General features: G+C 42.8%; 2 protein-coding genes across 2 annotated transcripts; both read right to left on the minus strand.

The window, feature by feature from the left end:
* Positions 1 to 44: 44 nt before the first annotated feature.
* LOC117262681 (E3 ubiquitin/ISG15 ligase TRIM25-like) lies at positions 45 to 5934 on the minus strand. Its single transcript, XM_033635752.2, has 7 exons — positions 5590 to 5934; positions 4772 to 5378; positions 4537 to 4632; positions 4209 to 4442; positions 2496 to 2652; positions 2357 to 2401; positions 45 to 2273 (listed from the first exon to the last, which is right to left on the minus strand). Exons 1-7 carry the CDS (start codon positions 5634 to 5636, stop codon positions 1753 to 1755), a joined length of 1707 nt encoding a protein of 568 aa, XP_033491643.1. The 5' UTR covers positions 5637 to 5934; the 3' UTR covers positions 45 to 1752.
* Positions 5935 to 6514: 580 nt separating this feature from the next.
* On the minus strand, positions 6515 to 13176 carry LOC117262494 (tripartite motif-containing protein 16-like). The gene is made up of 5 exons (XM_078168048.1): positions 12343 to 13176; positions 12161 to 12256; positions 7833 to 7986; positions 7677 to 7742; positions 6515 to 7583 (listed from the first exon to the last, which is right to left on the minus strand). Exons 1-5 carry the CDS (start codon positions 12610 to 12612, stop codon positions 7060 to 7062), a joined length of 1110 nt encoding a protein of 369 aa, XP_078024174.1. The 5' UTR covers positions 12613 to 13176; the 3' UTR covers positions 6515 to 7059.
* Between the last annotated feature and the right edge of the window lie 241 nt (positions 13177 to 13417).

Raw genomic sequence — 13417 nt, forward strand, 5'->3', positions numbered from 1 at the left:
TTAAAGGATTACATTTACAAAACTTAGTTAACCCCCAGTGTGTAGGATATGAAAATGTATTTATTTGGTACCATCAGGTCATAGCAGTAACACAGAAAATGTGGTAGACAACACAGCACGCTGATGCACCCTGACTAACCAACAGATATGGATTCCTAATAAATGTACTTATTTGCTAGAAGCACAACTAGTGTGCCTCACATGGGCCCATACTAATGCTGCCATAAGTATTTGGATTGACAAAACATATAATTTATCCTTATTAAACTATACACCAGGACATTTCCAGGGTATAAAATTATGAAGCAAACAAGCAATCACTGCTTATTTTTGCATGCTGATTTACTGTGCAATACCTCCATGTTCATACCATTATTTGCATTATTCAGTTACTTAGAATGAACAGGCCAGCTGCCAGAAGATTATGTTGACATTGTACATTTCTGCAAACCATGATTATGTTACATTTGCAGGTTTCATATGTATCATATCAACATTTCTAAAGTGGTGTATTAAATCAGCTGACTTTGTCATCAGGAGGCTGAGGAGATGGCGGATGGCAGTTGATGGCATTTTACATCGTATAAATTAGCCTCGTGGCTAGCAGACCTCTACTCATATGAAGTCAGGAACGACAGCAACATTTAACAAATGTAACGTATCAAAATTTGGTTCCATTACAGCTCACAAGGTCCCCCGACAAAACTGTCTTATGTTAAACATGTTTTTCAAACAAATACAACATGCTAATATTATTAGCATAAGCCTGTAGCATTTAACACTGTATAAATTAGCCTAGCAAGTAGCGGAGATTTCCTCTACTCATATGAAGCCAGGATAAATCACACACAAGATTTAAAATGCTATTTTGTGGAGGCCTTTCTGTCTTCACAACTAATTGGTTCTTATCTGTGAAATTAAATTAAACAAAAGCTTTGTTTCCACTGAGGGAAATGGTGTGGTTACACGTGTGGTTACATATCTGGGGAGGTGTAGTGTACGGCGTAGGCTCTACGTCGACACAGAGCCTATGCCGTAGATACAATCTTGATTCAACGCAGAAGTATAAATCCCATACGCTCTACACAGAGCTGACACACAAGTACTATAAGTCCCAATTAACCTCTTCAAGACGCCTGTCAAGCTGCAGACCAGTGTTCAAGACCAACAAACAAAACCAGTTGTGATTTTGCAAGTCCTGGGCTGTGTTTTCAGCAGCTTTTTAGGCGCCAGATATGGGTGTTTGTAGAATAGTGGCATGAAAACCAGTTGTTTTTTTACAGGTACAGTATTGCCTTTCCAGCAAGGATTGGAATCATGTGCAAATGTAATCCATGGTTTGCAGAAACATACAATGCCAACCTTTTTTTCTGGTAACTGGGTAAAACTATTTACGTAACACTGAATGTTTAAAGATTGTATTAACATAATAAACACATAGCAAGGCTTCTGTTATGAACATTTGTATATCTATTTACTAACAATCACGAGTAATAAAATGCTGAATTTACAGTTTAAATTGAGTAATTACAGGATGAGAAACATGTAAGATACACACAGAAACCTCACCTTTTTACCTTCAGCATTTTGCTTGCAAATAAAACATTTTACAGATTATAATCAAACAATAAGCAACGATCACAAGGCAACACTTGACTGGACTGAACGCCCCTTTAACACTACTGGTATTTAAAGAATGACCAAACTGTAATACTGACGTGTCACTTGGGCAACCTTGACAGTGGATGCCTTTTACTTTGGTGACATTATCCTGACTGAGGCCCCTTTGGAGACCATGAACCCAGGGTACAGAGGCTGGGAAAATGTGGTGTGAACTCTGTGAAGGAGCATCATTTGACCAGATTCAGACACGCTGTAGAAGGACAGGCTCCCTACCTTATGGTTCAGATACACTCCTACGGTAGAGGAGCAATGGTTGGATATTTTGGTTGGGCTTCCACCGTGCCAAAAGGTGCAACCGGTATTTGAAAGGGAAATGCACCAGGACTGAACTGTGTATCCAAAGCCACTTTCATCCAGCTCTGCCCCTTTGTAGCACACAGCGACCTCAACCCTGGACCCCCGCCACTCAACCTCCCAGTAGCAAACTCCAGATAAACCTTCGGAGCACAACACTTGGTCATATTTGGTGAATCTCTCTGGGTGGTATGGATACTTCTGGGCTTTCTTTATCCAGGTTACTTTGCTGTTTCCCTCAGAGAGCAAAAGGTTTTCAAATGCTGTGTTGGGATCCAAACTGAGGTGGCAGGAATCTGAAATGTAGAAGTTATAATAATTCAGTGGCAGGCGTGACATACATTGAAAGGAAAGCACTTGGAAAATATAAATGACTCACAAAGGGAGAACTCCTGTCTTGTCTTAGGATCAGAATCAGCTTGAACTAAAACAGAAAACATGATGAGAACATTTTGGTCAATGTTGTCAATGTTGCATAACTCCAGTCAGGAAACATAAATTATTTGGTGTTTTCTTACTTGTCTCAGATATCTCGGCAATCGCTTTGGACATGTTTTCCATTTCGTCTCTCGCATTAGAAATAGCCTTTGTCACAAAGTCAAAAGGTGTGTGTAGATGGATGTTCAAATCAGAGGACATGTCAGGTTCTGGACCGTCGAAGATGGACTGGCAGTGCTAGAAACACGTAAAAGAGAAACACAATGTAAGTTTAAAAAAGGCTAAAAAATAAGGATTGCCCAATTACCTGGGGCAAGTAAAATGCCACAGTGGACTAGTAAATCTAGCTACTCATTTGCCACATCAGGCAGGTGGTAAAAAAGAATGAAACCCTTTTTTACGTTTAAGTTTAAGTTTATTTACTTTATTAATCCCCCTGAGGGGAAATTCAATGTTTTCACTCTTGCTTGTCAATTACACACAGGTCCGAAAGACACACACATGCACAAACAGGACCTATACATGCACAAAGTGGAGAGATGTCAGAGTGAGGGGGCTGCCCTTGGTGAGGCGCCCCGAGCGGTTGGGGGACTCAGTGCCTTGCTCAAGGGCACCTCGGCAGTGCCCAGGAGGTGAACTGGCACCTCTCCAGCCACCAGTCCACGCTCCATATCGAACAGGCGACCCTCCGGTTCCCAACCCAAGTCCCTATGGACTGAGCTACTGCCGGAGCTGATGATGGAAGTAGCGGAGGAGTGGGCCATCTTGCTTCCCTCTCATTTTTGTTGAAAGATGCATAAATGCTCTACTGATCGGGCACTCGCATGAAAATTGGAGCAGGTAAAGATAAAGTTTATGAGCTGAAGCCCAACTGAGCATTTCAATTATCCTGGAAACAGGGGTTTTGCTTGGCAGCCTTATGCCCCTTTTCGACAGTCACGGGCTGGCCTGGTTTGGGCCGTCAGCCCAGCACAGCAGGGATTTGCATTTCCATTACAACAGAACTACCTTTTTGAAGGTGTGTCTTTAACTAATGAAGTCTTGTCTTAAGTGATGAAGTTTATGTGATGTGTGTTTTTCCACAGCAGGGCAGGTAAAAGAAATTTACCTGTTGGAGGTGTTTGCAGAGATGCAGTAAGAGCCTGTTGTCTGCAGCTCTTCATCAACATTTCACTGTGGCTGTTTCTGCTTTCACTTTCCTCCCTGCTGTATTATTAGACTTGTCCTTATTGAAGAAAATCCTCCAACAAAGTTCTGCTAAGTCAGTAATAACACTTTTCATTTCCTATAGATTCTGCACAATGAAAGGCCCATGTTATTTTGGTATGTATAAACTTAAATAAAGCAGATATTGAAAGTAAAAACAGGATGCAGGAGAGAAACTAAATCCCAAACCACAGAAATTCAGTTAGAAGCGCCTTTCTCTCTGGTTTCCTGCAGACAGAGGTGAGGAGAGTCTCGTAACACACGCTTGTTTGGGCGGGGGGCGGTCATCAGGGGTTGCATGCAGTCACCACTACCCGCTTGAGGGCAGCCGGCCAGCTTTTGGACCTACTCCAGAGAAGGTCCATCTACAGCGTGGCTTGCCGTGGCATGGCGTGTCTAAACTGACAATGGAAATGCAAAGCGGCACGGCATGGCTTTACTCAGTGTGACAATGGATAAAGGGTTTAAGAGGATGTGCGCGAAACTCTAACTATGTATTGCACAGTTTGTCCAAGCAGCAAACTCCGGGGCTGAAAAATGAAGCCAGTGCAGAAGTGCCAAAAACTGCAGTTTGACTGTCTGTGTACCTGCAGGAAATGGATGTGGTCCTCAGTGATTGACAGCTGCTTCACTTCATCCTCTCCCTTCCTCAGTTCAGAGATGTCCTTCTCCAGCCGGTCCACAAATGCCTCAGCTCGGCTCATTGCAGCCTTCACCTGAACTCCGATCAGCTCTTTCATGGCACATCGTCTTTTTTCCGCCATCTGGACAATTTCAGCGAAGGCTTTCTCATTTTGATCAACCGCTGCATCTCCAGAACACTGATGGTACAGACAAAAAATATGAATAATGTCAGTGACCTTAAATGAGAAGGATACAGGACACACTGCATGCATTTAGTACAAGACAACCCACCTGCAGTGCTTTCATGTTCTGTCTCAGCTGTCGCAGCTGCTTCTCTTTTTCCTGTATTCCCTGCTGGTATCTTTGTTTTTTCTTTCCAAATTGTTTCTGAAAATCAAAATTATATCGTGCGGTGTAAAGCAACAGTGTTCCACTTAACAGCCACGTACATTAACATACATTTTCCCAGCTATATAACCCTGACAACTGCAGCAGCACCAGTGTGGCCTAAAACAATTATTCTTACTTGTTTCTCTTTCCTCTCTGCTGCGGCTGAAACAGTGTCATGACCTTTGTGTTCATCCATCACACAGAGCAGACAAATACACTGGCCATCACTGCGACAGTAGACTTCCAGCAGCTTGTCATGCTTGGAGCAGATCTTCTCTCGGATGGAGGCAGACACCTCCACTAACTTGTGCCTTTTGAAAGCAGCAGACTCGTAATGTGGCTGCAAGTGAGTGGCACAGTAAGAAGCCAAACACACCAGGCAAGACTTGACAGCTTTCAGCTTCTTCACAGTGCAGAAATCACACTCCACATCCCCCGGGCCCACTACTTCCTTCTCAGGAGGGGTGGGTGCTTCTGCCTCTGACATTTTCCCTGCCAAATCAGCCAGCACTGTGTTCTTGTTCAACACAGGTCTGGGGATGAAAGTGTGTCTACACTGGGGACAGCTGTAAACACCACGGTGGTCCTCCTGGTTCCAGTAACCATTTATACAGTCCTTACAGTAGCTGTGGCCACAATGCAGAGTCACAGGGCTTCTCAGTATGTCCAAGCATATGGAGCAGGATAAAGTCTCTGCTTCTTTCCAGCTCTCTGCCATCTTCTTCACAGCACCCTTTCGTTTTCTGTGAAACCAAAAGTGGCTGTCAGGCTATATGGGAGTGACTTCATCTCTTACTATGCTTTCTTTTAGAACTAGAAAACTCTCCAAAAATCTAAGGTGAATGTGAACATGCTCCACAAATATATGTGACTGAAGAGTGAACTTTTAAATATGTCTTAACTACTTTAAGAAAAAAAAAAGTTCATTATTCATCAGTGTGGTGAAACACATACCTAGAAAAGTCTTCTAAACGTTTTCTGGTCGTCTCTGACGGGTCCATCGTGGAAGAAGCTCCCTCCACCTGCAGAGGAATGACACTCTTCCTCAATGCACAGACAGTATTGATGTACACTCACTGCCGTCGTCTCCTCTGATAACTAAAAATCTCGCGAACTGCTCAAATCTCGCTTGAAGACTGTCTTGTTTCCTCTGTTGGTGAGTTTCGTTTCCGAGTTTAAATGTTTAAATAAACACACTGGGCCTCATTTCTCCTGAATATCTCTTATAGTTTCTGTTAAGAGAAAAAAATACGAGAATGTTTCATAGTTGTGTTGAATAATGACCACAAATTAGAGGCGCGCGCCCCCCCTGCACTCAGGGCAGGTTTAGTGCCGTGTGCAAATGGTCTGCAAAGATGCCACCATAAAACAAGAAGAACTAATGCAGTGTAAAATCGATGGAGCATACTTATAAATAGACAGAATGAACGTGATTTACTCTTGGTAATATGAAACAGCCCAGCAGATATTCACCCGCCCCATAAACATCTAAAAACAATAATTAAAAACTGAAGGCTGTAGGCTGAGTTACTTTGGTTTATGGCACATTTTGTAGTCTTTGTAAAGGCTTACTGACTTAGTTGACTAAAGCACAGATGCAGGAAAGCCAAAGACACAGTAAAGAGTCCTGTCCTGTGATTTCAAAAAACAACTCGTTTTTTTTTCAGACAATTTCGAAGCTGCAGTGTTCATAATTTAGCACTTCTTGCAGTACTGATGTTCACCATCAGGTGGCGTTGTAAGACAGAAAAGGCCATAATTTGTTTTTTGTGAGCATAGGATGTATATGAGTGAATTATTCTGAGAATAATTTGCAAATCAAATGTAGAATATGCAATAAGTAATATCCCAATAAATCAAATAAATGATGGACACATCATAAGCAAAGCATGCTCCTTTATTTGAGTTATAAAGCTGAAGCAAAGACACTCTTGATTAATGTGTTTGATGATTGAAAATATAGAGAAAGCACAGCAATGGTTATAATCATCAAGGAAAACACATTCTGATCCGAACATACGACAAGATGTGAGACAAAAAAATGAAACCCTGGCACAAGACTAAACAAATGCAGGTTGCATGTTTCAAGCTCTCTTCACAACATAAATCAAACCACAAGTTACTTAGAAACCATTTTTTCAAAGCCATTTTGAAGATACATTTTAGGCTTGAAGGAAGATTATTCCACCAAACAGCATAAAGAACAGAAAAAGAAATATGTTCCAATCATCTTCAATCATTCAAATGAAACTATGTTAAATTCATCAGAAAATACAACAGAATTTTCCTTTTTCCACTTTTTGAGTCGTAATCAAGATTCTCAGTACAAAGTGACTCAATATGTTGCCTGTTAATTGCTGTATTAATCTATGCATACGTATCTCTAACTCATGTATTGAGACAGGTTTACATGTGTAGACTGGTTTACATCTTGCATATTTTCAGTGTTGCTCCCAAATCAACAGAGAACCCAGGATAGAGCCGTTCAGTGAAGGTGGTCCTGACCTGGTGCAGTTGTGTCAGCGTGTCAGACACACTGTAGAAGGCCAGTGTTCCTGCCTTGTAATCCAGATGTATGCCCACTCTGCGGGAGAGAACCGGGGGAATTCGGCCTCTGTAGAGATTGTTGTGCCAAAACGTGCAGCCGGACGAAGTGCAGTTTAATTTCCAGGAAAGATTATTGTGGCCAAAACCGCATTCTTTCCATGAGCCCTTTCTTGCAATGCCTTTGTACGACACTGCCAAATCGACATCGCCACCATCCCACTCCACCTCCCAGTAGTGGATGCCCCTAAGGCCCTTTTTGCACAGAGCCTGGTGAAGGAAGGTGAATCTGTCGGGGTGATCATGATGAGCCTGGTCCCTTTTGCCCCATGATATCACTCTGTTTTTGTCAGACAAGCAGAGACATGCAGCTACTGTGTTGGGATCCACCTCCACCGTGGAGTCTGCAGGGAAAGATGAGACACTTGTTAACTCTCTGAAGCTTTAATGTATGTTGGTGCTGATATTTATGCAAAGTGAATTACCATCATGCTTACTCTTGTATTTGGTCAAAAAGTATTTCCTTAATGGTATTATCTCACGCATCCTTGGCATTTTTGACACTGATAAAAAGAAAAAAACCTCTGATCATTCTGACAAATAAATGACAGGACTCATGAAGAGGTTAAGAGATCCAAAGTGGTCAAACTTACACCGATTTTCTTCCCAATGACCGAACAATTCTCTCCTTTCTTCGTCACACATATTTTTCAATTCATCTTTCCTTGCAGTGACAAACTCTGACAGCATGTCAAGTCCATCATATGAGTCTGTGAACACAGGGAGGTCACCCAGGGCCTGGAAACTCTGCACAAGGCAAACAAATACATTCTGTTACTAAAAAAATTAAGAGACATGAGATAAAAATTCTATAAACTTCCAAGGGGTCGCAAGATACACCTTAGGTGTTGCAACAGGCTAGGCAATCGGGAAATATAAACATGTCTGATTGAGGAAATTTTGTTCATTTTTCAACACTTTTTTTGAAACATTGACATTGAATTATGTAAAACAATCTGATAAGACAGTTATTGAACTACTCTCAACCCATGGACACACAACTGAATGATGCAAATCTACAATAGCTCAGTTTTAACAGAATGGTTCAAACCTGGAGTTAAATGACAAGATCCATATCAGTCTTATTTTTGTACGGTACAAAGATACAGCCAGGAGACGGTGTGATTTGCTTGAAGCCTGGTGTCTGCTGATATTGATTTCTTTAGGCGGGTCTTTTTAGGTGACTTAAATATGTTTTGCTGCTGCCCCCTACAGCCAATTTAAGAAAGAGTACATGACCCCTATAAAACTATGGAGATATATTTGTGTCTTTATTACATGCGAGAAAATAAATGATATGAGAGGGGAAAAAAATGTTTGAGAGAAAAAGTTTTCACACTGATAGCAAAAAATAATAATATATGAGACTAAAAAAAGTTTTGAGAGAAAGTATTTTGTCATAGAATATAAAAAAAATGAGATTTAAAAAATGATTTCCAAGAAAAAAAAAACTCTCAAAAACCTTTTTTTTTACTCTCAAATATTATTTTTTTGCTATCAGTGTGAAAACATTTTCTCTCTCTCTCAAAAAAAAAACATTGTTTCTCTCAAAACATTTTTCTTCTCTCTCTCTCAAAACCTAAGTCTTTGCTCTCATGTCAGGATTTTGCTCTCACTGTGAAAATAGTGTCATGGGCAGGGCCACGTTCCTATTGGCCAGTCTCAATTGACAGCTAGGTGAGGATCGTCTTGGGAGTCGAATTCAACTGAATCATTCATCCACCATGGTGGATTCACCAGCATAGATGCGCTGCGTTATTTGGGAGCGGAGACTCCAATGTTTGGGTAAGATGATGACACACACAATTGATGGGTAGCTAGCTGAGCAAGTTGGTTATCAAAACCATTCCTATAATGAATCCCTTTTCTCACCTAACGTTATTTTACCGAGATTGTGTTATTAACTGCACTAGTCAGCTAGTGTTAACTTTACATCTAGCTAGGTTATCCCATTAACGTTACTTTACTACGGTGCTTTTCTCTTCCAACATTCCATGTGTGGCAGGGTGAGCGCTGCTACACCTCCGCCCTTAATTAGCATCAGCTGGGTCTAATTTCCAGTTGTCGGAGCGTAATTGCGCAGTGGTGGCACCTGCGTTATTTGGTCTTCCCCTCACGGGTGCGCTCACTTCTACCTGGCGTTTACCTGGCGCGGGCTGTGTGTGGCGTGCTCCGGTTGGCGTGCTTTGTGTGTGTCGTGCTCCGGTTTCTGTACCCAAACTTGGGACTCATAAGGTAGGCATGGGTGCTGCAATGTTTGTGTACTGTTAAAGCGTATTGTGGTGTCACAGCTGCCGTGACTCTTCGCTTTACAGCAGCATTGGCCATTCCTGTTGTGTGCAGCTTCGGGGGGGGACTTTGAAAAGCGTGGTGTCTGCTCTTCCTCACTGCGAGACGGTGACTGGGTTTGAGCTGGGTCAGCTGGACATCCTGAAGGACGGCTATCCACGGCCTCCAGCCCCGGTGCGGCCGCTCCGCTTTCCACTGCTGTTCTGCCGGTTTTCCACAGACGGATTAAAGCACACTGTAACGCGGCTGCGCATTAATGCGGCTTTGGACCTCTGTGTTATATTTGGAAGTCCGTGTCCTGTCCCCATATTTACCAGTGTACGAATCTGTGTGACCTTCTGTTGTTAAGAGTAGTCTACAGATTTGAGTGTGTTCCCTGGGGTGCAATTCCACAGGTGGTGTTGTCGGTTCATTTCCCTCTCCTCTCCATTTGGCCACACATGCATAACGTTATACACTGCTCAAAAAAATAAAGGGAACACTAAAATAACACATCCCAGATCTGAATGAATGAAAAATTCTTATTAAATACTTTGTTCTTTACATAGTTGAATGTGCTGACAACAAAATCACACAAAAATTATCAATGGAAATCAAATTTATTAACCCATGGAGGTCTGGATTTGGAGTCACACTCAAAATTAAAGTGGAAAAACACACTACAGGCTGATCCAACTTTGATGTAATGTCCTTAAAACAAGTCAAAATGAGGCTCAGTAGTGTGTGTGGCCTCCACGTGCCTGTATGACCTCCCTACAACGCCTGGGCATGCTCCTGATGAGGTGGCGGATGGTCTCCTGAGGGATCTCCTCCCAGACCTGGACTAAAGCATCCGCCAACTCCTGGACAGTTTGTGGTGCAACGTGGCGTTGGTGGATGGAGCAAGACATGATGTCCCAGATGTGCTCAATTGGATTCAGGTCTGGGGAACGGGCGGGCCAGTCCATAGCATCAATGCCTTCGTCTTGCAGGAACTGCTGACACACTCCAGCCACATGAGGTCTAGCATTGTCTTGCATTAGGAGGAACCCAGGGCCAACCGCGCCAGCATATGGTCTCACAATGGGTCTGAGGATCTCATCTCAGTACCTAATGGCAGTCAGGCTACCTCTGGCGAGCACATGGAGGGCTGTGCGGCCCCCCAAAGAAATGCCACTCCACACCATTACTGACCCACTGCCAAACCGGTCATGCTGGAGGATGTTGCAGGCAGCAGAACGTTCTCCGCGGCGTCTCCAGACTCTGTCACATGTGCTCAGTGTGAACCTGCTTTCATCTGTGAAGAGCACAGGACGCCAGTGGCGAATTTGCCAATCTTGGTGTTCTCTGGCAAATGCCAAACGTCCTGCACGGTGTTGGGCTGTAAGCACAACCCCCACCTGTGGACGTCGGGCCCTCATACCACCCTCATGGAGTCTGTTTCTGACCGTTTGAGCAGACACATGCATATTTGTGGCCTGCTGGAGGTCATTTTGCACGGCTCTGGCAGTGCTCCTCCTGTTCCTCCTTGCACAAAGGCGGGGGTAGCGGTCCTGCTGCTGGGTTGTTGCCCTCCTACGGCCTCCTCCACGTCTCCTGATGTACTGGCCTGTCTCCTGGTAGCGCCTCCATGCTCTGGACACTACGCTGACAGACACAGCAAACCTTCTTGCCACAGCTCGCATTGATGTGCCATCCTGGATGAGCTGCACTACCTGAGCCACTTGTGTGGGTTGTAGACTCCGTCTCATGCTACCGCTAGAGTGAAAGCACCGCCAGCATTCAAAAGTGACCAAAACATCAGCCAGAAAGCATAGGAACTGAGAAGTGGTCTGTGGTCACCACCTGCAGAACCACTCCTTTATTGGGGGTGTCTTGCTAATTGCCTATAATTTCCACCTGTTGTCTATTCCATTTGCACAACAGCATGTGAAATTGATTGTCAATCAGTGTTGCTTCTTAAGTGGACAGTTTGATTTCACAGAAGTGTGATTGACTTGGAGTTACATTGTGTTGTTTAAGTGTTCCCTTTATTTTTTTGAGCAGTGTATATGCATATCCGCTCCCAAATAACGCAGCGCATCTATGCTGGTGAATCCACCATGGTGGATGAATGATTCAGTTGAATTCGACTCGCAACACGATCCTCACCTAGCTGTCAATTCGATTGAGACTGGCCAATAGGAATGTGGCCCCGCCCATGACATTATTTTCACAGTGAGAGCAAAATCCTGACACGAGAGCAAAGACTTAGGTTTTGAGAGAGAGAAGAAAAATGTTTTGAGAGAAACAATTTTTTTTTTTGAGAGAAAATGTTTTCACACTAATAGCAAAAAATAATATTTGAGAGTTAAAAAAAAAAGGTTTTTTTAAAGGTTTTTTTTTTTCTTGGAAATCATTTTTTAAATCTCAAATTATTTTTTTACATTCTATGCCAAAATACTTTCTCTCAAAACTTTTTTTAGTCTCCCCAGTAGTCTCCCCAGTAGGAAACAACTGTTGCCTCACACTGTTCACACCCTTTCCTCTTTTCCAGCACATCTTTGGTGTCAGCAGACTGGGCACTTTGATTATCATGTGTTAGCTTTTTAAGAATAAATACATTTATTGGTCTATAATAGAAACAGGACAGTCATTAATGGATTACACTCACACTTATAGCGTCTGCAGCCTTTGTCACCTCCAACATTTTCCTTTTTAAAGTCAGCCTTCTGTCTGCTATTTCCTGTTTAGTCCGCTCCAGTTTTTTCTGTCGAAAAAAATTATTTTCAGAACCTCGGTGACATTAAAAGGACGGGCAACAAATGACTTCAGCATGGGGCTGAACTTACATACCTTCATTTCTGCACACATTTCTGCTGCCACTGCCACCGTATCATGGCCTCTGTGTTCATCCATCACACACAGCTGGCATATGAACTGCTGATCAGTGTGGCAGTAGATCTCCAGAAGTTTGTCATGATGGCCACAAATGGACAATCCCAGTCGATCAAGTACTGGCTTACTGTATGCCATTTTTCTCCTGCTCAAACTGACAAAGGTATCCCGCTCATTTATTTTTATATTCTCTGAGAGAGGTGTGGCTTGTTGGCAGCTTGTTCTCATTGGCACTGATACTGACTGTGCGGACCGGTCTGTGTGAGTGTCAGTTTAGGAGAAACTACATCACCCCCGTTGACTCTGATTTGACAATGACTTGTCTCTGATAGGTTTCAAACTCTACTTGAGTCAAAGTAATCAAGATTAGTTAAGCATTTTGTATTACACATTGGAGTAGAAATACTTAAATCTTTGTCAATCATTATTTTCATATGAATTAAATGACTATGTACTGCATGGGGTTGCTCGAAGTGATGAACCCACAGAAAATGATCTTACTCTGCAGTCACCTTTTATCTCCACAGAGCATTTGAGCATCTTTTTAGCTGATTGTTGTGGTCAAACCTTCGCTGCCTTGGTTCACCTTCACTGCTTTCATGAACTTTATTTCCAGCTGCAGCAGGTTGCTGTTTTCATTGAAAAAAGGTCTGATAAGCGGTGTGCTTCCTGACCAGCACCAAACAGGAGACAGGCAAAGTTAGCAGTTAGCTGGTGAGAATGAAAATGTGTTAATGCAGTACGCAATGGCTCCTGGGACACTGAGATGAATGGGCAAATACAAAGAATACAGTACACCAGTATCTCACTAGGATTGTTTTCTGTATGTCTGGTTTTTTTACAAACTGATGTGGAAGGATGCCAACAGGCTGTGTGGCACTAGGACCCAAACAAGGGGCAGGTCTCTAAAAATGGGCGGGAAGCAAGCCCGGGCCTTTCTTCCTGAAAAAAGCAGCTTAGGCCAGCCTCTGTTTGGTGTTAGATTTGGTAGGCTCCTTTTCAGAAATATATTTAAAAGCATGATTTCAAATGT

This window comes from Epinephelus lanceolatus, chromosome 5, assembly GCF_041903045.1.
Source record: "Epinephelus lanceolatus isolate andai-2023 chromosome 5, ASM4190304v1, whole genome shotgun sequence".
Lineage (NCBI taxonomy): Eukaryota > Metazoa > Chordata > Actinopteri > Perciformes > Serranidae > Epinephelus > Epinephelus lanceolatus.